This window comes from Cuculus canorus, chromosome 21, assembly GCF_017976375.1.
Source record: "Cuculus canorus isolate bCucCan1 chromosome 21, bCucCan1.pri, whole genome shotgun sequence".
NCBI classification, from domain to species: domain Eukaryota; kingdom Metazoa; phylum Chordata; class Aves; order Cuculiformes; family Cuculidae; genus Cuculus; species Cuculus canorus.
The window spans coordinates 3916300-3943547 of record NC_071421.1 but is presented as its reverse complement, the minus strand read 5'-3'; the positions used below and the strand labels follow the sequence as shown (position 1 = coordinate 3943547).

The 27248-nt window shown below is 49.4% G+C and overlaps 1 protein-coding gene across 7 annotated transcripts in view; it reads right to left on the bottom strand.

The window, feature by feature from the left end:
• CAMTA1 (calmodulin binding transcription activator 1) overlaps nt 1–24255 on the bottom strand; it is a 253710-nt gene extending 229455 nt beyond the window's left edge. For 5 of the 7 annotated variants that reach the window (XM_054086012.1, XM_054086007.1, XM_054086006.1 and 2 more), the window contains exons 1-2: nt 24161–24255; nt 3156–3274 (exon numbers count right to left, since the gene is read on the bottom strand). In XM_054086012.1, the coding sequence (XP_053941987.1) occupies nt 3156–3274; nt 24161–24227 (186 nt within the window). In that variant the 5' untranslated portion in view covers nt 24228–24255. Of the gene's footprint in view, nt 1–3155; nt 3275–13152; nt 13282–24160 lie in introns of those variants that run through there. The other 2 variants (XM_054086009.1, XM_054086010.1) reach the window with 1 other exon arrangement.
• Between the last annotated feature and the right edge of the window lie 2993 nt (nt 24256–27248).

Below are 27248 nucleotides of genomic sequence, written 5' to 3'. Positions count from 1 at the left end.
CGCTATAAACTTGATTTAAGGCGAGATGACAGCTTGATATGGAAATATATTTCCATCAAACATTTCAGTTAAAACTGCACGATCTGACAGGAAGCAAACACCTTGATAACATATTCGAAGTGTTTCTAAATGCTCCATTTCTCTCACTGCTTGTAGCATTATTTCAGCAAGTGTAAATCCAACCACAGGCAATTTAGCTCCCAAAGGACATCATTGTCCATCCCCACTCCCCAACCAGAGCAACACCCGACCATTGCCCTCAACCAGCACATGAAAGCACACAGAAGTTCTTTGCAGGGGTTCCACGGCAATGCCCTGGGAGGGAGCCCCCAGCCTGTGCCCTGACTGTGGCCTCCAGTGCCTCAGTTGTGGATGTGAGGGACTCACATGCCTTCGCATGGCACGCAGCGCGTCCCCTTCACGCTGCCTGCCAGCCCCAGTGCCAGAAAACACGTTTGCACGTTATTGCAAGGCCCGTGTTCAGGTTTCCTTGGAGTATCCCCATAGGAAGACGCAAGAAAAGCGCTGTTGAAGGGTGTCAGTGAGCAGCCAGGGGTAGCTGGGTCAGGAGGGCAGGCCCTGGCTGCCCCCCAGGATGCATCCCACACCACACCCCACTTGTGCTCGCACTCTGGAGAAGTTTATGGCAAGTCCATACGTACATGAGTCTGCCCAAACACAGACAAGTTGGAGGGAGGACACCAACGTCGCAGACATATGGATCTTCACAGACATTCAAGGACAGGTTGGATGGGGCTCTGAGCAACCTGATCTAGCTGAAGATGTCCCTGCTCTCTGCAGGGAGGGGTGGCTTAGATGACCTTCATGGTCCCTTCCAATCCAAACCAGTCTATGATTCTATGATCTGCAAGTTACTCCACGCCTTTTATTTCTTTTTATCTTCCAATACTCCTCTCCTGGGGAGACCTTGCCAGCAGCACCAGCAGGTCTGAAGCTCTCTCAGCCACTCTGGAAGGGCCACTGCACAAAGTAAATTTATCTCTTTTATATTTTACAGCTCATAGCACCACCAGCATGGACAGACACCTGCGTACTCAGATGAAAACCCATACCCCCTTAGGAGTAACTCTGAAACACAGCCCTACATTGTTATTCAATTATATCCTGAGAAAAACTCAAGTTTCATAACACCGAACAGAATTAAACCTCTAGGTTGGGGGTGAGGAGTGAAATAAAATCTGTAAGCTCAGCTCCCTCCACCCCCGTAATTAACACAAATTCACTAAGACTCACCCAGGCAGAAGATTCTGCCTCTTTCTGTTCTCTGAGCTAACAAGGCCAAAACTCTGGCCATAAGAGCAGCTCTTCCTCTGAAATAAAGCAATAGAGAGATTGCGGCCAGCAGAGAGACCACCAGTGACCACCCACTTACAGCACCAGCTCCAGGGCCATGCTGCACGGCAGCCACAGCGTCAGGTCGGGAGGAGGGCAGTATAGATGAGGGTGACAAACCTGATGCTCAACAGACACGAGTGGCTCAGGTTTGGTTTGCAATGTGCCAGCTGAGGATCCACGTTATTAGCAAACAATCCATCCAAAACAAGGTCTGAGCACAACCTATACCAGCAATGCACTAGCACCAAAACCATCCACCATTCCCCTCTCCGGAATGCTCCCGACTTTTCTCCAAGCCTAATACACCTTGCAAGCACCTACGCTTTCCTGTTTGCATCATGCTTAGGAATAATGAAGACTCTCAGCCATGTGGTGAACTTCATCAGCCACATGCGTGCCCTGGGAGGCTGCACACCCCAAACACTGCTCCAAAGGAAAGGCTGGAAGACCCTGTGCCGGTGCATACATGAGGTGCTACCCAGGGACAGCAGAAACACCACAGAAGAGCATCTAAACCCCAACAAGCTACTGCCAATAATAAGGGGCATCATTCTGCCACAAAACCATGCAAAGAGCCTTCTTTCTCAACTGTCATTGTCAAGATTTCATCTTTCACAGCCACTGGGATTGCTGTTACTCCACACCTTGTGCCCATTAGCACAAATGCTACCCGAATAAATTGCAAACCCATATTTTCTACAATTTACATTTCAATTCAGTGACCCCAGACAAAAACATCTACAGAAAAGAGCCTGTGCCAGCAACTCCCCAATGACTTGATCAATTCTGTCACTGTATCCAGCTCACTTCAACTTTTCAGATAAAAAAAGGAGGAGGGAAGGACTCTGGCTTTGGAACACACACACAAACTGGCCCACATTTGATCCTGAGCTCAGCTTGCCATTGCAGTTGTTAAACTTGCGAGTACGGTTCTTGTTAACACGTCTGGATGTCACAAATGACTGACAGAGGGACAAGAACAGCGCAGGCACAAACTGCAGTTTTGCAGTAATTTCTCAGGTTGATTGCTCCTATTGGGAAATAATTCCCCCAAACGCGGCAAAGGGACAGTCAGACAGCGCTGCAAGAAACTCAAACTATGCTGTGGGAGTTGCAGTGTCACTTCCCACCTTGCTTCCCAGAAGGAATAAGGGGAAGGGAACGCAGACCCATTTGGGCTGTTGTGCATCTTCACCGTGGCCCATAAGGCACCTGTATTTTCAACACTCCTGCTCCATTCCAGTGAACCCAGCCTCGACACGTTCGCAGGAGAGCTGCAGACTAGTGCAGTCAGAGGAACCAGATTCCTGCATAAACTGCCCAACTCTTTGTGTCTCTGTTCTTAACGAGTTTTCTTGCACAGGAATAAGCTCGTTAGTTCTCAGGATCCCATCTGGCAGGAAAGAACACGCATTGGTTTCTGTTCCGAGTCTTTACCAGGGTAAGATAACATTATGTCTAACGCGGCACCAAACCATCTATCTGATTTTAAGCAGTTCTGAAATACACCAGTAATACACCACAGGATCGGACTCTCAGACGGGTGACACACGCACACATAAGCAAGACTCCACCTGTACTGGTGGTCAACTTCCATGTTTGAAGAGCTAAGCGAAGTCAGGTCTCTTCAAGTCTCGTTTACAGCTCACTTTCAACATGTAATAGGACCGCATTATTTAAACAACAGCTCCAGATCCAGGGAGTTTATATTCCATAACTTACATGGCATGCTCTCAAAAAATAATCCATATGTGGCAAGTCAGGTGATACGTTTAAGAATAAAGAAGAGCTTTAACTACCTCATTAGTGTTCCAGCGGTGCCTCTCTTTCGGTAAACTTGAACATTTCGGTAGACATTCAAGCAGCTTCTTCGGTAAAAAGATTTTTACATGACTGCCATTGCTGTTCCCGTGATCATCTGGAAAGAAGAAGAGAGCGGTGATGAGCAGGAGGTTCCCACCGGGAGAGCCCAGCTGCAACCAGGCCTGGAACCCACCAGTGCCCTGTCAAAGAGCAGGTGAGTTGTCAGTGCAAAGAATACGCCTTTCTGTTCAAACTGCATCTTTATTTCAGAAACATAAATACAGTTTAAATCCTTATGGTTGCAAACTTTAAGTGCTCTGATGGGTTTGTGGATGAGAAACCTGTGTGTGTGCTTACCTGTGCCTATTTTAGCTCATTATTTCCCTTGGTGACAAATTCTACAAGCGAGAGCGACAAAATGTTTCAGAAGCTGTGACCGCAGCGGTATGACCTGCCAGGGAAGTCGTAAATGAAGTTCACACTTGACAGGATTTGCAAGTAAATAAGCGCAGAGCCCCAGTACCTGCTATAATTTTGCCAAGCTGCAGCAGAAATGCAACTCAAGGTCCATTAGTTCATTCAGAACTCACATGCCCTCTACCTGATTAAAACCAGGGTACTTTTTTCTTTCTACTAGAGAGCCCAGAAAGTGAATATAGTTCCTCAACATGAGGGTGAAGAAGAGAGATAGAAATCTTCCTACCTCACCACACCTGGTGTCTCCAAAGCAGAAATACAAAAGAAGAAAACAAAATCGTACTTTTTTGTTGCTAAAACACAGAAGGTGCATTGATTCCCCTAATAAAACCAGGAGAGATCCACGAATTCCCACGGCAGCCTGCAGAAATCTCAGATGCATCAACTCGATCACGTGTCTCTGTTGCCCCTTTAACACCATCTAAAGAACCTGAGCATCCACGAACTGTGCAGTTCAGAGATCACACCAGTCCCCACCACCCGGGGAAACCAGAGCAGCAGAACACACCCCAGTTGCAGCACAGTTTTACCAGTTCTCCTACTGAAGCTCACACCTCTGCTTTCTCCCACCGTTCTCCCACTTCACACGACAGACACTGGGCAGTGCTACACGAGATGAACACTAACACACAGGCACATTTTATCCTACAACACTGACTGTCATTTCCCGCTTGGAAGAGTACAGAAAGAGGATATTAACTTTTTCCTTTTACGTATCTGATTATTTTATGTCATTAAGCAGAAGCCAGCATCACGATAAAACTCCTTGGTCATTACACATGACAGACGTTTCCCGTCACCCCAGCAAAGAACCCACCCTGCCATCATTGCAGAGAGCGGGCGAAGAGCGTGAACAGGCAGTGAGATGCAGCTATGGTTTTTAAAGCTTGATTATACTCTGGGATGTGTCAGGTTCAACAATATACACACTGTTAAATCAACTACTCGTGCAAGCACAGCAGATGAGTTTACAAGATAAGCAGCGATGTGTATGATAAACGTGAGCTGCTCTATAATTTATGAGTCCTGTGCGCTCCCTGAGTTATTGGGAACGTGGCTGTGCGGCTGCCTGAGACTGCATCCCGCAAGCTGCCAGTCCCATACCTCTTCCTGGGTGCATGGCATTCAGGCAGCACTGATCTTTGCTGAGCTAATAAAGAAATCAGGGAAAAAACATTCTCTGTTGTTTTCTATGCTATTCCAGGATTTCTGCCTTGACACCAAATGCCTTGAACCACTGCTCTGCTGGGCTTTTTGGCCACATCTTTTTCCCAGTCCATGTTCCGCACGTGTGACCATCCCCTCTGCTATTTCCCACCACTCCAGCCCTCGGAGCCTTACAACACACACGTCGTGACGCTTGGGATTATCCACAAAGACATCAGCTCATCTAGGGCAAAGAACGGAGTCGTCACAGCAGCTCCAGCCGTGCCCAGCTTTTCAGACCCGCTGTCCCATTTAGCCGGTGCCCACTTAACATTCCCTACATTAATTTAATACTGTTTTCATTTCCCATTCAAAATATTGCATTGCACTACATTCAATTCATTAAGGCGGCAAAGAATTTTACAGCACACATTATTGCTTTTATCAGCCAAACTACATCCCCAGTTACATCTCATCAGCTTATTTTCTATGGGCACATTTTAATTGACATTAATTGTATTACTTCCCCTTACCTCCGTATCAGTCAAGTCCTCTATCATTCATTCCATTATTTTGCAGGCCTGGCAGACCTCTAATTATTCAGCTCGTTTTATTAACTTTCTTCCACTGTCATCAATTATCAGTATTATTAATCCAGAAAGTGCCTATTGATAGCATATCCCTTAAAAATGTTTTGGTAGAAATGCTCAGGACTTGCTGACTCTGAGCCTCCCGACTCCCACCGTGAGGATCTCCCACCTTTGTGTTGTTCCTGTGATGGAAGGGCACTGTCACCATCCTGTAATGTGCTTACATCCCACGTACGCTTCCCCTTCTGCCTTTTGCAACGACATCTCTTGATCCCTAAAGATCCCCGGCATGGAAAAGAGCACCTGCCACCTGCTCAGTCTAACAGGCATTCTGTGGTCAGAACGACGGGCAGTAATCGCGTTCTGGGAAGGGACTGTTGAAGGCAGCGACCTCTGAAACAGGCTTGACCTTGGAAAAGGACAAAGCTGGCCAAGCAGATATGAGGATTAGGGACAGGAATGTGCCTTGTCCCAAATGATGCCCACGTTTGCTTTAAAACTTGTTCCTCTGCCCGCTGGAATCCTTCATGACGTATTCCCACAGCGAGGAAAGCCTGTGCAGATAAACGGGAAAGCCGAGGAGGGTGCCGATCGAGCTGCACTAATGGTGCTGGCACTCCGGGACCTCCGCTCCAGGATTCGGCTTCCTTCGCAAAGCGGTTGCCATCGGTGGATCCCCGAGCACCACACAGGACCTGGCCCCACCACAGACTGGCTATCACGAGCTCACGTTCCTCCAAACAAACTGTCGCTTTGCTACTCGTGCTCCTCCTCCCAATGGAACCACACCAACCTTTAGGAAGGTGGAGCAAAACATCACTCGTTCTCCTTTGGTATGAATCAAATCCATTGTTTCTAGCCACTTTGATGTACATGCTTACCCAGAGCAAGAATCGACACAGCTTAGCATCCGCGTTGAGCTCATTCAACACTGCTCAGCATCCGTGCCCAACTTAGAGCAACCAGCCTATTCCAGAGGGAATATCTTACATTTATTTGGAACTAAAATCTTCTCTGTGGTTAAAAAAGAAGCTACAATTCCACAATGCTGATTTGATTTTCCTGTGCAAATCCAGGCCAGGCCTGCATTTGAACTCTCCTCCCCGTATTATTTTTGCCAAGGGTGCGACTTATGACATTGTGATCTGCAGACCCATCCAGTGTCAATAAAAAATGCTTTTGCAAGCAAAGCTGCACTTGCACGAGGAGGATTTGCCAGTAAAGCTGTACCAACGTTGCGGGGGGGGGGGTTTAGTGCAAAGCTGGCTGCAGCTTACAAACGCTTCACAGGGCACACACAGCCAATTCGGAAAACTCCAACGAGGAACCTACTGCTAAAATACAGCAGCCCACAACGCATCGCGTCATAATTCCGGGTGAAAATCCAAAACTTCAGTTCCGTTAACAATCTTCAAGATTACCGATTAGCAAACCAAGAACTCGTGTAAAATTACAGAAGTATAACTATTATAAAGTTCACAGAAAGTTCCATATTAATTATACCACATAAACCCTTCGTAGTTTTATGGGTTTGTTCATGCCTCTTGCACTTTATCCTCCCCAGGGATGCAACATGGGCCATAAAACTTTAAAAGCACACAACAGCAAATCACGACGCGAGCCTGCGCTCTCCCCCCGTGCTCCAAACAACTCCTCCTCCCCCCTTGCGTTTTTTCTTTAACTGGTTCTTAAATCTCCTGTGATCCAGGAGATGAATTTAGATCTGCAGAGCATTTAACTACTGCAATTTATCAATATAACGAATAATTGGAGAACACAGAAATGGCTGAATGGGTGTTGATCAACTGCTGATTTGCAGACAGTTCCATACTGGAAATAAATACAAAGAACAAGCCTATAAAAATCACAAACACAAGTTTTATAAACCCATTATCATGAAGTAGTAACTTAGGGTTGGCCATCTTCTTAACTACCTCACAAGAGAGGTAAAAGGTGTTTAAACATTACAAACGGGCATTTCTGTACAGAACAATTGGCTAAAACCACAACGTCATTATTAGAGTCTCAAAGGGCAGGGGAGGGCATGGGGTTGCCCATGATGCCACTCACCGCAGCACTGCTTTGGCAGCAGAGCTGAGCAAATGCAGCACAGAAGTGGCACCCACGCGAACACAGTGGCGCAGGCTACCTGGAGTCATCCCGTCTGTGGCGAAAGGCAGCGCTGACTTGTGCACCAGCCCTCCTCACAAGGAAAATAACCAACATGTGCCTTAATTAAGACAACTCAGCAGTGATTATGCCAATATCCGAAGCAAGAGCACTACCTCCATTGCCTTTCCCTTGGAGCTGGCCTTCTCAACTCTACTGGCTCCTCGGAACCTCTTCCCCTTTGCAGAGAAAGCTCCTCTTCCAATAGCTCACCTTCCTAAAGATGATATACGAAGACACAGACAAAACTCAAGCCAAGATGTCTAGAATCAGTCAAAAGAAAACTCTTTTTTTCTGCTTATTTGTATTCCCCTGTATTGATCTGGCTGTGCCAGGTCCTGGCGGTGGGCGTGGGGTCCCTTGAACTCCTACATCCTTTCATTTCCTGTCCTCTGGAAACAAACAAACCCAATGAATTCAAGCTAGGAGAATTAAATGCCAAGAATTATCCCTGATCCAAAGAGCCGAAGGAGTGGCACGCTATTTCTCACAGTTAAAACTTCACTCCTGGCATTTTAGATCAGTAAACAAGGAGAAATATACGCAAACCCAACAGCTTTGGGTCTGTTCTCTAGAAATATTTGGACAATTACAGTTGTAAATCTCTTGGCAACAGAAGCTGATTTCTGAACAGCAGTAGAGGGTGGCTAAGATGAGATAACCAGGGTCCTGCTCGCCAGCAATGTCTTCCCAGCAAGGCTCAACTGGATGCCAGCGCTCGGCCGAGCAAAGGCACCATAGGTCCCTTCCCCATGACGGATGCAGGCAGCCCCCAGAGCAACTCGGGGCTGAGGGCAGGATGCATGGAAGAGAAAATAGTCAGAGCAAAGGTGAAGAATGTGAAACACGAGCAAGAAAGGACAATGCACAAACCAGCACACATGCAGTGGTGACTCCTGCCTGTGGGGAAAACGGGAGGAGCGAGGAAAACCAAAAAGGATGTGGAGGAACCATAGGAATGGTAAGAACGTCAAAGACAATGAAGGAAATAATTTTCTTCTAGAAAGTTATTGACTTCAGGCTCGTTTCTTGGAATATCTTTTGATAAACGCTTTGTTGCTATGACAAGCTCTACAAACCACTCTGGAGCTGTGAGAAACACAAATATAGCTGAAACTCTGCCGCTGCGTATCGGTGCCTGCTTCTCCCCATCGATAACGCGCACTTGTGAGCTGCTGTATCCTCTTCACAGAGCAGAAAGTTTCTTGACGTTTTTATAACTGAATTCAATTTGAACGCCACAGTTCTGTGAAGCTGCAAGTGGTGCATTTTGGGGAACAGCTGATAGCACAATTCTGAAGAAGCCCATGCGGTGGTTGGGAAGCTCTGGTTTAACAATTAGCGATGTATTTTTTATCGCTGCGTTTAGGAGCCTGCTTCCTTCAGCCAAGAGAAGAGGCTCCTCTCCCAGCGCAGCGGGTGGCTCAAACAGCCCACTACCCACACCAGGCAAGAGGCTGGTTCCATTCAGGAGGGGCGCAGAAGCGACCACTTTAAAAGGAATCTTCAGGAGCGCTAGAACAGCGCAGCCGCTTGGACGTCCTCCTGCAGCTCCTGGGTGTTTTCAAGCATGGCCTCCACCCTGGTGCTTTTAAACACAGCGAGTGCAACAGAACAGCGAGACCATCACTCCCAATTCTCTTGTTTTAGACCTGCCATCAATTCCTTCATCCCCTGGGAGTTCACAAAAATTACATCATCAAATTCAACTGCAATGAGACTATGGAGAGATGGATATTAAGTCAAGCCTAGTAAAACTCAACCACCCATTCAGTTTTCAACACCACAAACCCAACACTGCAACCAACCTTCCACAAGTCTCAAAGCACTGGCCAGAGCCAGTGAAAGTCCTCATCCTGGGCCACAGCCCGGCAGCTGCAGCCACTAGTATTGGCACCTCTATTTTTCAGCTGTGAACAGTTTGAGCTTGGAAACATACCTGGAGAGCTGGCAGGAAAACTAGAAACACTTGAAGCAAAGATGTGACAAGAGCAGAAGAAGGACACGGAGCTCTCTGCTCCCTGCGACACGGGGAGCTTGCTCTTGCTCATCCAGGGCCATAAATGCTCCATGGTGGGAAGCTGCCCGGGCAGCATCGCCCCAGGAAGAGCGGAGATGTTCATGACGGAAAACCAGGGTCAAGACAGGAGCCGGCACCCGCAGGCAGACCTGCCTCCCAAAGCGCACAGCATTTAACACAACACGGGGCAGAAGGGATGCAAGAAGCCAGGGAAGGTGGAAACTGGACACAAAAACCGAAAAGAAAAAAACTCAGCAAGGTGTGGAAGAGGAACCCTGGAAGCACCGAAGAGGCAAGAAGCTGCTGGAAGCTCTGCATTTTAATTAACCAGCACTGTGTCCCACAACGCACTCCACCAGCCTCATCTCGCCCCATGGAAAGGGTTGGGTTCGCTGGGTTTTCCCACCACCACACACATCTAGTTTACAGAAGCAGGCACAGAAGGGACACCAGAAAAGCAAGGTCACATCCCAGATCCCTCTTCCTGAAGGCTGCCTGGCCAGAGAGGTAGGACAGCTCTTTCCCCTTCCTCAGACGACACAGGTCTTCCCAAGCAGATTTGAGAGAAGCCATTTAAAAGGGTTAAGAAGGTAAAGTTAGTACCAAGTCTTGAAAAATTAAACTTTACAAGCATTTGTTCTAACCTCACTCGCACATAACCCTTTCACTGCTTCCTGACAGAGGAAAGGAAATCTGAGTTACAACTTCTGTAGAAAACCTCCCTACAGGAGCAGCTTTAGAAACCCACACAAATAAACCAAAAAGCCTTTGAGCCAAAGTGCCTGGGAAAACCATTTAACTAAAAGAGATGTGGAAATGGATTAAAAACCAGAGCTTGAAACAAGCCGCATGCCTTACATCAGGAATCTTTTGCGAAAAACAGTTATAATACCAAAAGCCCTTGAAGTAATTGACCTCACAGACACGCAGGCCCTGCTCTTTGGAAAAAGCGACTCCAGGCCACTCTCTGGAACTGCCCTGTTGTCTCACAGCCCTCGGAGAGGTCTAGAAACTCCAGTGGAAGGCACTTAACTTGCAGTTCACTTCCACCTCTAACAACAGGAATTCTGGTAAACCCCCAACTGCTGAAATTCAGCAAAACTTGTGGGGCAAGGAGCAGACCAAGCCCAGCGTCAAACCTTGCCCCTTCACCACGACAGCCCAGTTCTGCCCGGAAGGACAGCAGCACAGAGCGCGGCACAGATCCCATCCACCACACTCCCGATAAGCTCGGGTTTGTTTAAGCAATAAACCCTTATGCAACGCTTCGCCTGAGGGAGGTGAAGATTTGCCATTTAACAACCAAATCCAAATGTTTTGTTTTCAGAAGGTGCTGCCCAGTCTCTCAGCATCCAACAGGACCTGAAGCTCCAACCTCCCCCTCAGTCCATATCAAACACAACCCCAGCAGAGTTGCTAACGCCCCTACTGCCATCCTCCCGGTACCTTTGGCTCCCATGGGACTTACAGGGAGAAATTCCACCGTCTGCCTTTCCCACTTATTGCCCCTGCCCGAAGTGACAAAGAGAACACCCAGCAACTGTGTGGAACTACGCTTGGTGGGCTCAGCACACACAGTGCCAGCAGCACCATCCATACAGGCTTGATCCTGTTTAAAGGTTTCCGGCGCCTGTCCGTGAGCACACACAAACGCCAAGGAAGGAGCTCTGGATGCATCCTTTCTATTTTGATCTCTTCAAAAAACTTCCTTTTGTAATGTGAAGACCATTCCCCACCCGATCAAGCTCAGAGCCCCTTCCAGCCTCCCAGGCTCCATCCACCCACCTCAGATCAGACACTCAGAACACGGCAGAATGGCAAGAGCTGCAAACCCTCCGCCACAGGGATGGGAAGAGCTGCTCGGTCATCGAGCCAGACTTCATCCTGCCCAAGTAAACCAGGAAAGAGGAGACTCACCCCAGCTTTTGCAAGGTGCGGCAACCTCTTCTGCAGCCAGGGAAGAGGGACACCAGCCTCATGTCAAACCCCCACCTAGCACCGAGGTTTTCCTGCCCCCAGCTGGGCATGAGCAGCCCTGCCCGGATTGAGAGAGGGAAGCTCCAGGACCAGGCAGGTCTGCAGAGCTGTGCATTGTGTTCACAAGGCTCGTTTCTACTGTGCCCTTCGGGCGGGTGGCACAGACTGCTCCCCAATAAAACAACCACCCTGCGAGCTGCTGTTCACGTTGAGATTTTAAATATTAGCAAAAGCCTAAAGCGACTTGTGCTCTCTCATCCAGCATCTGTGCTGCTGGTGAAACATTTGTCTCGAATCACACTCTAGAATGATTCCCGTTTAAGTTTTTGACAGGCGGAGTTTAAGTTTAAGGAATGAATGGTTTCTATCTTGCCTCCTTGAAAACACATCGCGGAACTAGGTCAGCCTGGGGAGCTGCTCTGCGCCTTACTACGAGAGCAACACCGGAGCTGGTGCCGAGCTGAGCTGCTGAGATTCCCCACTCCCACCTCAGTGATGCCGCCTGGGCTCCACGCAAGGGAACCCTCTACGGAGCAGCAAAGCCAAACGTGGGGTCACAGCATCACATGGGCGCACTTCAATGCTGGGTGCAAGAGTTGCTTCCCCAGCAGCTCACGCACAGCGCTACAAGAACAAATGCTGCTGTGGACCCACCTCCTCAGGAAGAACACCCCTCACCGGCCCACCAAAACCAGTTACCGGCATGGAACATGGTGGAAGTTGCATCAAATAGCAAGCGTAAAGGGCAAACCAGCTCTCAAGTCAAGGAGCACCGACTCGCGTGGCTCTGTAAGGCCGTGGCCTCGCAGGAACGAATCTATTGAAACCTGTGCTTTCCTGAGAAAAAAACATCATTGTGCATCAGGAGGCCCAGAAAGAGAACGAAGGCCATGTGAGCTCTGGTACCGGCACTTCCACCCTCTAAAGAACCGGAACCGCACGACTGGAGCCGTCAACTTCACACGGACGCCGGTTCTCTTCCCACTTACGCCCTGCGAACCAGTCGGCATTTTCCCACTTCACTGGAATCCATCATTTACTTCGACCCGAAGGAGAAAAGAACGAAGCTCGGCGTTATCCAGGAAGGACAGACCCAAGGAATTTGGGAGCAGAGAGGTTAACAAAAGACGAAGCCGACAGCGCCGGTAACCACCCCTGCTGCTGGAAACTGTCATTTCGGGGAGCCCCGGCCTCCATCCCGGGCCGAGCGGCGGAGCCGAGCCCCCGGGGCCCGGGCGGGGGTTCCCGGGGCGGAGCGGGGATCGGGCCCGCGGCAGCGGACAAAGTTGCGGGTCGGCGCGGCGCCTCCCCCTCGCGGGCGTCCCCCCCCGCCCCGAGGCCCCGCGGCACGTGCTGGGGGGGCGGCGCGGCCTGGCCCCGCGGCGCGGCCGGACCCGGGCGGCGGCGGCGGCCCCGGTGCCCCCCTCCTCCCCCATAGCCCCCCGCGGGCCCCGGGCGGCGGCGGGTCGGCACGTGCGGGGGGAAAGGGGGGGGCGGCGGGAGGCGGGCTCCGGCCCCCGCGCCACGCGGCCTGCCCGGCCCGGCCCGGCCCGGCCTGGTGTCGGCGGGGCGGGGAGGGCCCCGGTCGCGGGAGCGGCCCCGCGGCGCGCTCACCTTCCGGCTTGTTTTCGGCAGCCATTTCCCCGCCGCGCGCCACATCCTCCTCCGCCTCCTCGCCGCCGGGACCCGGGCGCGCGCCGCCTCCTCCCGCCGCCGCCGCCGCCGCCGGCCCTGCCGCCCCGCGCCGCCCCCCGCCGTCCCCCCCCCGCGCGCCCATTGGCGGAGCCGCCGCGCTGGCAGTCGCCGCGGCCAATGGCGGAGCGCGGGGGGCGGGCGCGCGCGAGCGGGGCGGGGCACGGGGGCGCGCGCGGGAGGAGGCGGGGCGCGCGCCGAGCGGCGGCAGCGGCGGCCAATGGGGGCGCGAAGCCCCGCGAGCGGCGGTCCCGGCGGCCAATGGGGGCGCGGCCCGGGCGGTGACGCGCGGCGGCTCCGGCGGCCGCACCAGCCGCGCCCCGCGCCCGCCCCCCCGCGCCCGGTGACCCCAAACAAACCGGCGATTGGCGCGCCGCGCCGCCCAATCCCCGCGCGGCGCCCGCCGCTCGGCCCCGGCCGGGCACAGCCACCCGGGACCCCGAGGCGGGCGGCACCGAAAAGCGGGGTCTCCCCGCGGGGCCGAGCCGCGCGATCGGGCTCTTCCCGGGCACAAGGAAGGGAAACTCCCCGCTTTCGGCGGCTGCGAATCTCCCGGAGCGTGAAAGGCACGTGGGTGAAGAGGCTCCGGAGCGGCTCCTCCCGCCGGTCACACGGCTCCGTCCTGTCCGTGCACCGAGGCGGGCAGCTCCAGGGTCGGCGGGGAGAGTTCTTCCCTTCGACTGCTCAAGATCCACTGGAAACTTTTCCAGGTGTCACGTTGGCAAAGCGCTATCGTTGTCTTGAGGAGTTCTAGGGAACGCGTGTCCCTCCTTGGACGTTCTTCCAAGATGCTGCACGCATCCAGCAGAGACTGTGCTACAGCAGGAGCACTGGCGGGAGAACGGGTCTCGTCTGCAGCCAGAGCGTTGGGTCGGTCTCTGGAGGTGCGTATTGGATGTTGAGGTGACACCTCGCTGAGAGGCAGAGAGCGAACCCACAGAACTCATCAGGTGCCCGTGTCTCTCCCCTGCACACAGGCCTGCCTGCTCGCTCCTCTCCAGCAAGAAACGGGCTCCTGGCTTAGCCAAGAAGCTGGTCCTGCCGTGCCCAGCACACCGGTCCCAGCCGCGGCCTGTCTCCTCCAAACCCGCTTACCTACCGGCAGGCCAATCTGTGGCCCAAGATTACCGTCAGGTTGGTGCTCAGACAGAGCTTGAACTTCCACTTGGGTATCTGGGCAAGACTCGGTAATGAAAAGGAGATGAGAAATGGTGGAGCTAATGCATCTCCTCCAAGTGACAAAGATTCTCTTTGCTACCAAACACGATGTCAGAGTGCTACTCAGATTTGGCTTTGCAGACATTAGCGCTTCTGGCTGAAACACAAGCCAGAACCTAGGCTGCTCCCAAGTATGGAGATGGCAACTCTTGCCACAAACAGCCTTTTGTTACTGCCGGGGAGAGGAGCACAAACATTTAGTGCGGTCCCAGCCCACGCCGCATCATTCCCTCTCGTGCTCTCGAGAAGGGATAACCATAAGGTGCTCCACAGGGGGTCAGACCTTGAGATCACCGGGGAATGTAATGAAATGCAAAAGCAGCTACACGTGCACACATGTCCATTTCTCCCTCCTCTCTGAAGCTCAAGGAGTTCCTTTAGTGCCTCTGCAGCTCATTAGTGTAACGAGGTCCGTACACTCTGATTGACAAGGTCATGCAGGACACCCCCAGCCACAGGCTGGGGAAGGGGGAACTTCCACAGAACAGGGTGGTAGCGGCTCCATCCCAGAGCTAACACAGCACATGATCTGCTCCGTGAAGTGGCATCGAGAGTAGAGCCTCGCTTTCTAGATCCTTCCTGGTCCGCAAGGACAACAGGAATCTGTGTGGATGAGGACGAAGAAGGCATTTTTAAGGCAGTACTGAAGCAGTGCATGAACTCTGCTGCTGGCGGCTAATGAACACATTCTCTGCCTCAACGGAAGCAGAGGAAGAAAACCCTGATAAACTGACTCTTATACACCCGAATCACACATAATTTTAACAGTAGCATATAGGTTATTGCAGTAGTGTGATCTATGTGATATTAATGCCATTTGAACATGGATTTTTCATTAAACATGCCAGCAAAGTCCCAAATATTTCCATTTAATTCCTTGTGCAATAAAATGATAAGAAAGGAGCTGTTTGAATTGGAGTGCGCTGGTATCTTTCAAGTTTCCAGCTCCCCGCTGTTTAAAAATCCAAGGTCTAATCTCCGCTGAGGAGTCTCTTCATGTAGGGTAGAGGACAAACCGCTGCGGTCTTACCTTTCTAGGGGCAAAACAGAGCTACCTCCAGCTGATAAGTGGCACAGAAGTGGATGTGCCAGGAGATTTTACAGTTGGAATCATGAATAATTTTAACAGCACCCCGATAAAAGCTGCTGCTCTTCTGATGGGCGGTGTTTGGGGTTTGTTAAGAGGGAGGAGAAATACAAAGTCCTTTAAAAAGCCCTTCCTGGTCATTCCATGGCAGCGGTGGGTCTGGCCTGGTTTACCGGGTTAACGGAGGATTTGGCACACTTAGTTGTATGCAGAAGGAAAACTGAACAGAGTATTTCGAAGTATCCCGTTATGGCTATTCAGCAAATGTCACACCCACTGTTCCTATGGCAAGCATCAAAAAGCAAAACGATTCAGATAGTTTTAATGGCTCAAATGGCAATGGTGGAACCCCATTTCTTTTTAGTTGTTCGTACAAAGTTATTCCCTGATTTAGAAGCCAGAAAAGCCAAGCGTTTTTACAAAAATACTCTTAAAGTGTGAACAGAGATGCCTAAAATACCCCTCCCGGTGACAGAAATGCCACAGTTTTGCCCTTTCCACTCTCCACTTAGACAATCAAAAGCGCTTTCTTCTAGAAGCGAACTCAAGGCTTAACCTAGTCAGTGACCATGTATAAATCCATGGTTACCTCCCAATATGTCACCGCATTTGTGAAGGGGAATTGCATTCTCCAGCTCATCAAAGCCAGGTCAATATCCCCAAACATGTTTCCTCAGAAAGGGTCTCCAGAGCAGCACACTGTGTAGGGCACTGCCATCGAGACAACTCGCCCCGGATGACGTGTGGAAGGCAAAACGCGTATCCGTCACCAGGAACTAACAATATGGGGTTACACTCAGGATGGATGAAACTGCCCACCGCCTCAGCAGGAGGCCGAATGCGGTCACCTTCCATAGTCTGGGGTTGGGATATATTCATCACCCCGCTCCTTCTGCTACTCTGAGCCCACTGATTTCCCTCAGATATGCACCACATTGAAACGATCTCAAGCAAAACTCCATGGCTGTGGGGAATGGACACCAGGCTGAGCTGAAGTGGAACTCCAGAGCCTGAGCCACTGCAACGGACCCTGAAGGAAAGAGGTCTTTGCTGTGCAAAGCCTCATCCAGGTTATTTAAGCCGGTAGCCCCGACACTAAACACAGCGTTGCCCTGTTTAACCTGGAACAACAGCAACGCTGCTTCAGTCCTCTACACTGGCAGAGTCCAGAAGGGCAATGAGCAGCTAGGGGGCTGCAATGCCGGAGCTCTGCTGATGCCAATTCACCTTCCAACAGCCTCAGCATCAACATATGTGGGCACCAGCCCCCAGCACTGCTGCAGGCAGGGCATAGCGCCTGCCAGGCCACGCTGCGCGGCACGCTGCCGCTGCCACAAGCCCCGTCGTTCCTCCCTTGCACTCCTTGGTCCTTGCTTTCCATAAGGGAATAGGCCCTGTCTCCGCTTTGGGGCACTGCTTGTGCTCCAAGCACCCTGGTGGCACTAGAGAAAATAATGATGCTTTTGCTCTAATATATACCCCTAAGCCAGTTAGAGGAGAACAAACTGAAATATGAGGTAAATTAAAGCTCCCAACTAAGGGGATTTACCAGTAAGTCACCATAAAATTCAGATAATTTATTTTTTCAATTCTGCAGCAACCTTCCCCAATTCATTTGGATTAGCTCTTAGAAATTATGTCTCAAAAATTAAAGAAAACGTCTATTGACCGTTATATCAAATTCTAATTTTAGCCAGAAAAAAAGAATAATTAGGCTGTGATTTACTTTGGTAGTCAACTTACATTAACAATTCCCCCCCCCACTTATGTAATTCTGGCAAAATCAAATAATATATACAATGCTCATAAATGCTGGGCTAGATTTAGTAAAGACAATTTCCTACAGCGTATTCAGGACATTTCTCTTTGCTCTCTGTTCTAATAAGACAATCGAGTTATTTAGTTTAAGGAGGCAATATGATTGTCACCCCCGTAGCCTCAGTCACCGCTTCAGAGCAGTCAGTGATGAGGTACATGGAAGGATTTCTTTTTAATTCTATTTTTTTAAGCGGTCACCATCCTGTAACAAGCTGTACAGCCTGGCTGCTGCCCTCTGGGAGCATCCTGCCCCCACATCCTAACCCCTCTCCCCTGCAACACTGCCCTTAGTGCTTACAGAGCAGGAAGAAAGTATGAATCCTATAAAGCAGTGAGACAGCTCTCGTGCAGAGCGTTGGTCCACAACTGGCTCTGTTGCAGCAGCGGATGAACAGCCCCCAGCTCAGCACCGGCCAGGACACGCTGCTCGATGAAGTGGGGAGCTCCAGCTCGCTGACCCCCATCGACAGCATGCACAGAAAGCCAGACAGTAACCAGCGTCACTGGAGGAAAAGGTTGTTGCCCGTACTTCTTATTTTCCCCTCAACAGGCTCAGGACAGCACAATCTTCAGGCGAGTTTGATATCAGATCTCCAGCGACAGCCGAAGCAAATAATAACGGGAAAGAGTGTTTAAGTCTCAGATCCCTGAAGGTACGCTCCTAAATTTCTGTTTCTGCTTTTAAACAAATATCTTCTCCGGGATACTCAACTCCTCTGAAATTGGACTGCTGTCTATATTACCTGAATAAATACGGATCTAGGAGCCAAACTTTAGTCACCGAGGTATGGAAATGTCAGCCTCAGGCACTGAAAACAGAAGAGTGAGTAATGGAAGGTGACGAGGGAAGATCAAAAGGAGAACTGAAGGAGGAGAAACCGATGATGGTAACAGGCAGGAGGTGTTGAAAGCCACACGGGTTCAGGACCTGGAAGCCAGAGGCAAAGTCAAATTTAAGGGAGTCCATCTGCTCTGGAGGAACTTCTGGCAGCATCAGGCTCTGCCCTTTGCCCCAAAACCCATCCTGGAGTTACCAAACCAAGACTTCACTCCTGCACTCCTGTGATTTATTCGGTGTATGCGTAACATGAAAGCATCATTAACAAACAAGAACACACTTACTTTCAATTAAAAAGCATTATTGCTGAAATCATCACCTCAAATCTTTAAAGGACTCCACCACAACTGGGTTCTGCCATGCTATAAACTCACTATAAAAAGGAACTTCCCTGACTCGTCTCACCTTTAGCTATGAACAGATAAACCAAGTGGGAGTGTTATTCCAGAGTCACAAACCAGAGACAATTGTGATTTGCTGGCAGGGGGACCGTGGCAACACAGCTGCTCCAGCTCACTCCTGGGTGCCTGTCTGGTGCCTTACTACACAAACCCTGTTTTCTGTCATCACAGATATGCTGTAGTTCTTACCAGTAAAAATGATTGTTTTAATATTTTCTCATTAGTTTTAGCTATAGAGTTTTCTTTCTAGATTTGCCTAAACCTTGCCTAACCATTAAACCAATTTTATCCCGTACGACCCATGAGAGTCACAGGGACTGAGGAAAATACACACACGGTATCTGTAGAAAATACACAGAAATAGCCAGTCTTTACAGAGAGGGTTTCACTTGCAAGTTCTTGACTTTCCCCTAAGCTTCCTTCCCCAAAGGACTGCAAGAGCAAGACTTTTTTCCTGAAGGGGAGTAAATCAGTTCCCACACTCTCAGTAGCAGAGTGAAAATTAAGATCTAAAGGAGTAAAGAACACAGAACACCACCACTATTATTCACCAACAATACAATTTGCTGCTTGATCTGCAGCTGCTAAGAAAGGCATGTCAATTATTTACAGATCTCAGAGCGTTGAATATGAAGTATTTCAGCCTGGGACAGCATGAAGGTAAAACCAATAACATGATCCTGTCAAACTTCAGAATTGCAGGCAAGGGCGGAATATTGCTAGAATGCCCTTTTAATTCAATTGTAAATTGAACAGGGTCCTTATGAAGCATCGCTTTTGGTGCTCAGGGATATGCAGTCTCTTTTCCTCAGTCCATATTTAATGTTTATCTAAAGGGCTATTTCTGCCAGGGAAACAATGCACAAAATCTTGTGCTTACATCTACATGCTCATTCTAAAATCTGCTCTGTGTGACCTCGACTCTGCCTTTCTCACTGTGCTGAGACCAAGCATAGCGCAGCACCGCCTCAGGATGAGACGCACACTACCAGCTCACCAACAGCAACCACAAAGCGCACCTTAAAATAACCTCCACTGACTCCTCAGACTGGGAGACACACTCAAAACTAGCAAGCGCTCCTAAAGAAAAGAATTATGCATAAAATTACTTCTTTTTAACTAATAAGGGAACTATTAATATTGGAATTAGCTTTTATACTTGCAATGTCTTTCAACTTCCATCTCTGATTAAACAGTAAAACCTGTGACTCAGTATTGCGTAGTGTCAATTTTTATAACATCTCTTGCTGCTTAAAAAAATTAAGTAGATTTACAATAATATTAAAACCAGAAGCTAATCCTTCTGTAGGACTGATCAAAATCAGCTAGAAGTATGAAAAACAAACAGCGCTTAGTTTCAGAAGTCGGTCTGGGATCAATGGCAGCAGGCAGTCACCTGGATGGGCAGCCCCAACAGCACGTTTCAGAAAGAGATCTGCGAAGTCTACCCAGGAATTTAAGCTGTGATCAGGCATGCAATGTAAGGACTGCACTTGCTTCTGCTGCGCTTGGCATGAAACCAAAGTCATAGTTAAGGTGAAAGCCTGAGGGGTGAAGTTGTGTCCCCAACCTCAAACACCCATCACTATCCAAACCATTGTGCGGTGCAGGAACACTCTAAAAGTGGAAGCGCCAGTGATGGAACGGGCTCACTGCAACGGCCAATGCTACGGGACAGTCATGTCAGCACAGAGTTCCTGTTACACTGACCAACCACCGTGTGTCAGGTATGAAATTGGAAGGAGAGTAAAAGCTTGCTTTGAACAAACAGCTTGTTAATTCTTACATTAACCCCGAAATTCTGGAAATAGAATATTTCCCACCTCATTTGGTGCTGCTGAGGCTCTTTCATTTCAAGAACAGAGGTAATTTCACCCCAAGTCTCTACCTTGGGGTTATGCAGGTAGCATATTTGACTTTCTACATGGTGCAAGCCCCAAAATACATAAAAGAAAGGTCACGCTGCTGTGATGGCAGTCAAAGAAAGCCATCCCAGATCACGATGGGGACTTCTTAGCATGCTCCTTCCTGTGCACTGATCCCCTACAAAAGTTTCAGTTATTGAACTGCTACAAACACCTCATTAGCTGCACTAATCCCACACCGTGAGTGGAGAGCCCTCCTAGTGCCCGCAGCTGTAGCAGCAGCCACTGACAGGGGTTCTGCTCTCACCAAAACGCACTGTTGGGCCCGTGAAATACTCCACACCAAATCAAACGCTCCCAAGCTGAAGGGATTCTAACCGCATCTCCTTCAGCTGCCTTGCCTCTGACACCGAGGGTGAGATCTTCAAATACAGTGACTAAGAAATTTTGTCTGACAAACCACTTACAGAGAAGGAGCAGCACTGAACTTTAAGATCAAAGTGTACAAGTGAATGATTCACCTTCCTTTCTTGTACGCTCGCAAGACACAGGCTAAACACGAACATAGTATTAGGTGCTTTGAAAGCTCCACCTGCATTTGAGTGAGAGAACTGGTATCAAGTGGTAAGGCGAGGCTCACTGAAGGACTGGATGAGACTCTCAGATCAGCCCCGTCCTTTCCCAGCTCCAGAGCCTTGTCTGTCAGACCGTGTCACCCGAACGACGAAGAGCACACCAGCTCCTGCTGCTGCCATCTTCCACTGGCTCGGCCAGTTAAAGCGTTAGCAGCAAACCAGGATACATATTTCCCAGTGCTCCCTGCAATGGAAAAACCAAGCACTACAAGGCTGAAAGGAAACAAAAAAAAAACCCCACACGCTGGTCTAGCAGGCAACTGCCTGTCCTCAGGGCCACATAAATACCACGTGCTGGAAGAAAGAAGAAACAGCGAGGAGCTGGCAACATCCGAAGCACAATGCCCACAGAACTGATTATGCTGATGCCAAACCTGTTCCTATCTGAGCTTTCCAGCCACTGCTGAGCTGACAGCACGTGCTGTGGTGCCGGAGCTGGCCAAGGAGATGCCGAGCACAGCTAGTGGCCACTCGCCACCTTAAAGCAATAGCATCACGCACCTTCCCTGAGCGAAGGGTTAGTGGCAGCAGTAGTAAAATACGATGTTGACAGTGCTCTTGGTCAAAACCGCAACAAATATGATTAAACTGCTCCCTGCGCTCTGTTTCCCCAGCCGGCTGTGACACCAGACTCACAGGGTGCTGTGCTCCGACATCACGCCGCGCTGGCTGGACTCCAGGGCCCCGACCAGTGAGAGGGAGGAACAGGGAACGGCTACAAGTCCTGGCTCTGGGGAACCGGCTGCGCTGTGAGGACGCAGCTCCTTGCCAGCACTGACTGCACTCCAATTTTAGCAGACTTAAAGCTTTCCAGATTGATGGTGAAGAATTTCAAAATTCAAACAGCTTAACAGATTTACATCCGAGTTTATAAAGAGCTAAATAACATACCAACAGCCTTAACACACACATGTACAGAAAAAGAGCGAACAGAACTATCAGATCTCCCAAAATATGGATTGACAACCACAGAAATTTGCTACTTCCTATTTTAAGTATGCCTGAATTCTCAACTCTGGTGTTAATGAACTAAAAATTATACCGTTGTATATTTTAACTATATGACAGCTTATGCAAGCAACAACCATTTCAAATAAACAATCTGCAGTTCAAATGATATTTATACCGTATTTCAAACAGGGTTACAGTTCCCAAATTACTGCTTTTTCACAAAGAGCTGAACCTGGCGTTGTTCCTTCCCTGTGACATCACGTGGCCTAAACAGAAAAAGGATTTTAGGACATCCTGTAGCATCTCCTTATCGTGCCAACAATGGGAAAGTATTTTACTAAATAGAGGCAGAATTAAACCACAGAACTGAGCGCGCATAATATTCTCACTGACATAGCAGAAGTAGACGACTTCTCAGGGAACTGTTCTACCAGAGATGAGCTGAGGCTGGTTTTGGAGAGAAGAGCTGGTAGGGAATACAGGTTCCCAGCTTCCAGCCACCAACTCAACAAGAATTTCAGAGGGCTGTCCGTGGAAAATGGGATCTCTAAGTAATTCCTATATGTTTCTCATCTTCAAAGTGTAAACGGTTGGCTTTCTGGCAAGCTCTCCATGTTCTGAAAACAGGTTCTGACAGATGAAAGCGATGCCTAATGCAGAGCTGTCCCCGTGACGGGCTCTGTACACACTTGGCTGAAAGGATCCAAAGGCACCAAGCGCCTGGTTTAAGCTACGCTGCTGCAGAAAACACACTTCAGTACAGAACGAGGTGCCAAAGGCCAAGAGAAGGCCAGCGGCTCCCTTCCCAGACACCCCGTGCGCATAGGGAATTGCTGGATTTTTCAGACAATTTCCTAGCAGTTCGAAGCCTGAAGAAGTAATTTCCGACCCTGTCAAAACCGCGCTAATGATCTTCAGGAAAGGCTGTGGTGGTAGCACATGCGAAAGCCTCAACTCTGCCCTGCGCACTGCTCTGCATGACAGACCATGTTTTGATTAGAAACGGTTTAAGCACACAAAAAATGCAACTGGCACCAAGACCCAACCATAGCAAATTCCTCTCTGATCGTTGTTCTGAGGATGATACTTCCAACAGAACAGCTCTGATATTTATATGTATCAGCCATTCACACCTCATCCTGCTTCCCATACTGTCAGGATCTGCTGCCACAGAAATGTCCTTCTGTCCTGGACGCTCCCTGCCAGAAAGAGCCAGGAGGCAGAAGCAATGCTGGGATCATTACTACAAACCTGGTACATTTGCAAGGAGAACGTTTACTTTTGATTTTTAGGGGATCCAAGTCATCCCTCACTAAACAAGGATGAAAATATCCCAAGGAGTGCACGTTCCTAAATGATGACTTTCCTGCTGCTTGTCAGCAGCTTCAGCCACTTTTGCTGCCATTGGCCGAGGGTAGCAAAGGCCTTTCTACCATGTGGCTCTCGGCAGGTGTCATTAAAGCTGCCTTCGACTGCCTCAGGTCCCCAAATGGACTATCACACCTCAGTTACAGAGATCATTTCTCCAAATGAAGAGCCAGGAAGAAGCGATTCCTTTGGGCATCTCAACAGCATCAACACAAAATGCAGTCAAAAGCACCAGAGTAGCAGAGAGCAATTTATACCTCGTGGAGGCAACCCGTTTGCAATGCATTTTAAACACTTTAACCGCACGTATCTGCCCAGGTTTAAATGAGAAATGGCACAGGCAATGGCCGCACTGAACCGTCACCTCAGGAGAATGGCACTGGCTGCAAATCAGCTGGTCGAGTTCATCTCCTATTCCTCTTTTTGTTCTCATCACAAAGCAGGGCAGCAGACAACCTGGTATGATCGCTAGGCTAACGCAGCGTGAGCTGCAAGTGGGGATGAGGCGGTGGGCCTGCGAGCGCGTGCATGCAAGGACACATTCCAAGTACGATGCAGCGGTGGGGAGGACCTAGCGGAGACAGAGTAGGTCAGGAGTGAGCGGCGTCACTGGGGCTCATGCAAATGGAGGAGGAGGGAACCCAGAACACCGGGCTATGGTTTGAGGGGGTGCTGTTCGCCTCATGAGGGAAGGTACCACATGAGGGCCCACAGGCTCCAAAATGCACTCAACGAGCTGTTCCTTTTACCTTTTTGTTCTACCCAGCATTTCTTCAAGAGCACTGTCATCTCTGGCTTTGGCATCCTACTCATCATCTATGAATTCATGTTGCCGTTTCCTCCCTGAAAGGAAAAAGTCCCATAGTCAGTCATTTGCTACACAGCGGAAAGGACAAATCTGACACAGTATTTGTGCCACTGCTCAAAGCCCAATACTCCTCAAGCAGACAGCACTGTAAGCAGTGTTCTCCGCTACGGTGTCGTTCGTCCGAAATCCATCAGCCTCTGTCGACTTTAGAAACTCATCCCGAATTTACCTACACGCAGCTGAAAAGCTGTCAGCATCCCAGACCCGCCTGGAAGAGAGAGCAGGGCAGTGACTCACCCCGGGTAAAAAAACTCCCAGCAACAACACGAGAGACTTGTGCCAAGCAAATATCTTTATTTTATTGTAAAACATCCTGAAAGCGTTCATCTATATGAAAAAGCAGCAATACAACACTGAGAAAGCATGCTTGATGCTAAGGAAGCCATCGTTTCATACCACATGAGCCAAATTAAAAATAAAACTAAACACAAGTGTGCAAAGCAGAGACAAAAAAATCAATTTTCTCAAAGAGATAACAGGAGGGATTCCCACAGGGGCTGGCGAATTCTGGAAGAGAGAAAGAGATTATATTTTATGGGAAGAGACTCAATAACTATTCTTTTCCCATAAAGCCAGTGATGGAGGATTGTCACTGCTCCATAGACACACAGTGCACAATTCAGGACAACAGGAACAGAAAATCAATAGCGTCTTTAGACGTGAAAAGACATTATCTCAATGGACTCCTAACGCTAACAAATGGGACCAGAGAAGACCTTTACCAAAATTCAGCAGTCAGCATTAATCCAGCCGGGAAGAGCGGGGCAGCGCTCGTCTGCGTCCTTGGGTTTCTTATTGTTTTGGTAAAGAACTTGCTCCGCTCAGCGCGTCACCCTCCACCGGCGCCAAAGAGCCCCCAGATGACACTACATTAAAAGTCTAACGGTGTTGAACCCTGGCGCTGCGCTCACAGCCCCACCGGCATACATTTCCTCTCTGGCTGATGGCTGCAATCATTAGGAGGCAGCAGCTTTATCAGGGGGTAATTTGACAGCTTTGACAAGCTCGGCTGGATTTATGGCACTTTCTAGTTTTTCCCTCCATTGAGCTGAGATGGAACTAAAGTTAATATTAGCAAAAACACTTTGTGCAGGGGCAATTTTCCAGTGATGACTACATGATTCCAGTTACTAAGAAAACCTGCTAAACAAGGCCTCCCCTCAGTCTCCAGCCATTCTCTCCAGACAAGGGAAGATGGTTCCCCGTCCAGCCTGCTAGCCTAGAGGAAAGACTCAGCAGAAGGAAGGAAACTCCGGTAATCGATTCTGGAACACCACTGCCCCTTGTAGAGGAGGCAGCATCCCAGAGAAACACAAGCATGGATGTTTCCTTGGCTTAAAAAAATGACTTTAACTCCAAACCCCATTTTCCAGACAGGGACATCCAGAGTTTGCTGTCCCCTGTTCACCACGCAGCACGGTTCTCTGGTCCCTAAGCTCAGACATGCTGGTGCATCACCACGTGCTTCCAACACGTCCAGAGAGACCAAGCAAGCCCTCCTGAAGGACCCTCCTGAAAACCCTCTCAGGCTCCCACTGCTGACCCAGAGCACACACCTAACACGAGATATGAACTTGACATCCTAAGCTAAGAATGACGAAGTTCAGGATCGTTGCATTCAATTCTCTCTCCAGGTGTGGGCTCAGTGTCTTTTAAACAGAACACAGTTTCATTTGTCTATGAAGAACTTGCAACATTAAAGCTTAAGAAAAAACTAAGTAACGATGCGAGGTTCTTATAGTGCCATGAACCACACCGGCTGCTCTAAGGAAGAACCCAACCACTTATGTCCGAGGAGGAGAGGTCCTGGAGGATCGTGACCTCTGGAAAAGGTCCTGCCTGGACTCTAGCAGGGCTGCTCACAGTTTACAGAAGTAGCAAGCTACACGCGCTGAAGCAAAGCCGCAGTGTCACACATCTGACCGCTCGCGGGCCAGGTAAACCTAGGATCTGATCCCTGGGGTTTGCTTCTCTCCTTGCAAAGATCACGACCCACACCGCACCCTGATGCCTTCAGAAGCGGCGTGAAGGACCTGCGAGTAGTGATGTGAGCAAGGGCAACACTGCACCCTGAACCAAAACCTGGCAAGTCAGTAGAGCACAAACAAGCACTTTTCTTTTTTTCACCTTTTTTTTTTCCCCAAAAAAAATCCTTTTTGCCATAATGTTCCATTTCCTCTGTTATATTTTAGGGTTTTAAAGAGCTCTCTCTGCATGCTTAGAAAGCACAGTTCATATTTAGCTCCCTAAAGCCATAATTCTCTCTTTCTACATTTCCCTGCCAAGATGTGACATCTGTGGACTCTTCCCAGAAAATTCCCCTGCATCATCTGTGACGCAGGCGGAGCAGCGGCCAGCGCTGGCAACAAGCAGCTGGGCCTTTTAGGAAAGTGTTAGATCAGTCTGGGAAGGGGAAGGCTTCCTGGTCACTCTGCCACTAACATGCCTCAGGGCCCCACAGCTCCCATATCACCTTAGAAAAAGAACACAACCACAACAGGACCAAAATCCATGGGGAAACAGCGTTGCCATGGCAACTGACATCCTCAGAATTCAAGCCTTCTCCGCATTTTGCACAGACTCAATGATTCCTGAACCACGTGGAGAAAAAAATGAGTGTAGCAGGTGGGTTCATTCAGGAAAAACCTCCTGCCAGGTGATTCCCTGTAAAACAGACCCATTTCTGCGGGGTTTCTCAGAAAGTGAGCTTTTGTGGGCCTCTCATTCCAAGCACTGCATCTCGCTACGAGCGCAGAGGAACCTCTGTAACACGATCGATTCTTCCTTGTTAACTACCCTTGGATCAGAAAACAACATTAAACATTAAAACATTCCTGTTTTCAAACAAAAGCTGCATGAAGATAAAATCCAGAAGAGACCCGTTGAGCTTTGGAATGGGAAGACACAGCTTCAGCCTCTCGCTAGACTGCACTGGTGTTATCGAGTGAGCGGTCCTTCAAAAGCTCGTC